This window comes from Mobula hypostoma, chromosome 14 (genome assembly GCF_963921235.1).
Source record: "Mobula hypostoma chromosome 14, sMobHyp1.1, whole genome shotgun sequence".
NCBI classification, from domain to species: Eukaryota; Metazoa; Chordata; class Chondrichthyes; order Myliobatiformes; family Myliobatidae; genus Mobula; species Mobula hypostoma.
In genome coordinates this window covers 20,954,752-20,957,572 of record NC_086110.1, presented here as the reverse complement: position 1 = coordinate 20,957,572, position 2,821 = coordinate 20,954,752, and the positions used below count along the sequence as shown (strand labels likewise).

At 39.7% G+C, this 2,821-nt stretch overlaps 1 protein-coding gene across 1 annotated transcript; it reads right to left on the bottom strand.

Moving 5' to 3' along the window:
* Positions 1–284: 284 nt before the first annotated feature.
* Positions 285–2,578, bottom strand: LOC134356465 (agouti-related protein-like). The gene is made up of 4 exons (XM_063067422.1): positions 2,498–2,578; positions 2,164–2,325; positions 1,372–1,439; positions 285–596 (listed from the first exon to the last, which is right to left on the bottom strand). The coding sequence occupies exons 2-4, from the start codon at positions 2,318–2,320 to the stop codon at positions 408–410; spliced, it is 414 nt and encodes a 137-aa protein (XP_062923492.1). The 5' UTR covers positions 2,321–2,325; positions 2,498–2,578; the 3' UTR covers positions 285–407.
* Between the last annotated feature and the right edge of the window lie 243 nt (positions 2,579–2,821).

Below are 2,821 nucleotides of genomic sequence, written 5' to 3'. Positions count from 1 at the left end.
AAATAATTCACTAAATTCTGTCTGTCATTAAAAATTTTGGGGCATTCGTGAGAAATTAATGGCAGATCCATTATTTCCTATCACAAGAGGAGTTTAAGAAAAGTTTGGACAGGTACGTGGATGAGAGGGGTATAGAGGGCTATGGTTTAGGGACTAGGCAGAAGACCAGTTTGGCATGGAGTAGATGGGCTGAAGGGCCTATTTCTGGGCTGTAGTGCTCTATGACTCTCTCACACTAAATTAAGAGCTGAGCTGGGCTGCACTCCACTGCAAGTTTCTCCTCATCAAAGTAAAACGTTTATTTCAACTGCAAACTTACAAGTTGCACATGGAAATCAACATAACATAGTATAAATCTGTTTACATCTAAAACAGAAAAGTTGTCAACAGAGCGGACATGTACAAAGCTAGTTCTTGCCCTGGTCACAGTCACTACCGATTTTCCTGCAGTAACAAATAGCATTAAAGAATCTGCAGTAACAAATGGTGCATGGATCACAGCAAGGCAGAGCATGGCCAAAGCAGGACTCTAGGTGTCGAACGCATCTCCTGGGCGAACGCTCTGATCTATCCATCTCGACTGCATCGAACATCAGCTGTAAGAGAAAATGTTAAAGTTTACAGAATATGAAATGTCACATACCATTTTCAATTTCTCCAATTTTGCAACAAGAATAACTAGTCACATTTAACATTTAAACATGGACTACCGACTATATACCCTGTGGGCCAAGTGGTCTCCTCGTTCTTTAAGGAGATATAATGCCGTAAACCTGGAACTATGTAAACCAGCATTGCCTCTTCCTTATATAAGTCAGGGAGTGGTTAAACCAACCTGGGCTAGCCCGGGTAAGGAGGGTGTCTTGGCATTCAGCAGAGCTAAGCCTGTCAATAGGCAGATGTCTCCAGGTTACTCTGCTTTAAGAAACACAAGGCAACAGAAATGTCCTCATAACAGATTAACTGAGGCTGAAAAATGCAGGTCTTGTTGGTGCTGGAGAGGACAGAACATCGTTGCAGAAACACCTAAAGTACCCCAATATCAGAGTGACGTTGGGATTAAAAATTGTGTGAGAATATTTCCTCATTCATAATTTTCTTTTATTTTAACTAAGAAACAATTTTATATTAAATAAATACAATTCATATTAAAGAATCCTAAATATTAAATAGCAGATGATTGTGTAATGTTGGGCCAGAACAGTGAATAACAGAATTTAATTGAACTGCTGATGCCTCACCTTGAAATCGTATTATATTTTATGATTTTTGTTATAAAAAGTCAAATTTGAAATGTAATTAAAACTTAATCAGTTTACCGGAATCAGTCACTCTGCCTTTGGAATGATAATATATAAAAACTGTATTTACCTCAGGATTGAGCAGCATCTTTTCTGACATTTGATGTTCTTTTTCCAGTGTGGGTTTAGTCAGTGGACCTGAATTCACAACATTAACAGAATTCGTCAAATGTCTATCCTGTTGTTCATGCAAACATTAAATTTCAGTGCATGAAATGGTGACTTGGTAGATTGCAATAATATTGACCTAAAATAAAGGCTGCCGCACAAACCATTCTCTACCTTTCTCAATGGATTTGTGTTCTACTGCATTAACATTTCCCAGAAGTTTGGAGAAGAACCAAGAGAATTAAGTGAGTAGTGACAAACAAAACTGACAGAGTGAACTGTAAGAACAAAGAATAAGAGACAATAGAAAGGCACTCAATCTCCGACAGACTCTCAGCCATACAGGAGACTCACTCAATGGTAAAGTGAGGTTTAGGAGTATCTTATTTCTAAAGGTGACAGAGCACAACAAAAGTATATTCTGGGGGTATGTCAGGGATATCCAAAATGAGTTCTACATTGCTAATTAGAGACTACTCCAACAAACTACCTATGTACATTGAATGAGAGTATTGGCTTCACGGTAAACAAGAGCTGGTCATTCATTTTTCTTCCAGTGAAATATATTTTTGTAGGTTTCCTATGCGGAACCTGTACCATGCTCTCCCACTGGAGTCATAAATCCATTCAATATTCTTGGACAAAATGCAACAGTCAACTGCGACTGAAGCAGTAGATAATTAGTCACGCTGAGAGCCTCAGACCAGGATTAATGCAGAGAGTGCAGAATTAAATGGAGATGGTTAATACCCACCTGCAGCAGAAAATAGGGTCTTGCCCCTGCTCAGGGATGTAAAGTCGGCATTTGTGGTCACATCTCTAACGGCGTTGGAATCCAGTTCAGCTCTGATGGCACCGAAGCAGAGAATGAGCTGTAGAGCACAGCAGTAGAGCAGCATGGCATTAACCATGATACCTGCAGGATAATGGCACAACACTCAGCAGGGTAGCAACACCCCACCACAAGAAAAATAATCTGTTTCTATTAATACACTGGGCAATAACCCTACTTTCTCTATCATCAGCGTATAACGCATCTGCTGAAGTTGGATCTCAGAAATCACTTTGATTTAATAATCTCCATTTACCTGCAAGGAACAGCTCATGAAGTGAAAGTGAACTTTTTCTTTCCCCAGTCGGTGGTTGCTGAGAGCTGCTATCTGTTTTTGAACTCCTGTGTTCACACTTCCTGGTTTATATCGACTGGATTTATTAACTTCAACGTCACACTGACGCCATCACTGAAATGGGATTTGGATCCACCTCCAGCAATGTTTCTTTAAAGTCACCTAATTTAGTTTCATGTTAGTCCTGACTGAGTGAATAGCATTCTCAGTCAGAAAGCTGTACATTTGAGTCCTACTGCAGAGATCTGAGCACAAAATCCAGCGTGCCACTTTAGTACAATGCTG

Bases quoted from the DNA above. Each gene is read 5' to 3' on its own strand.
- LOC134356465 (XM_063067422.1), bottom strand. From the start codon at position 2,320: ATGGTTAATGCCATGCTGCTCTACTGCTGTGCTCTACAGCTCATTCTC. The intron at 1,440-2,163 runs GTGGGTATTAAC...TTGTGAATTCAG, and splicing joins GACCCTATTTTCTGCTGCAG to GTCCACTGACTAAACCCACA. The intron at 597-1,371 runs GTAAATACAGTT...TTTCTCTTACAG, and splicing joins AGATGCTGCTCAATCCTGAG to CTGATGTTCGATGCAGTCGA.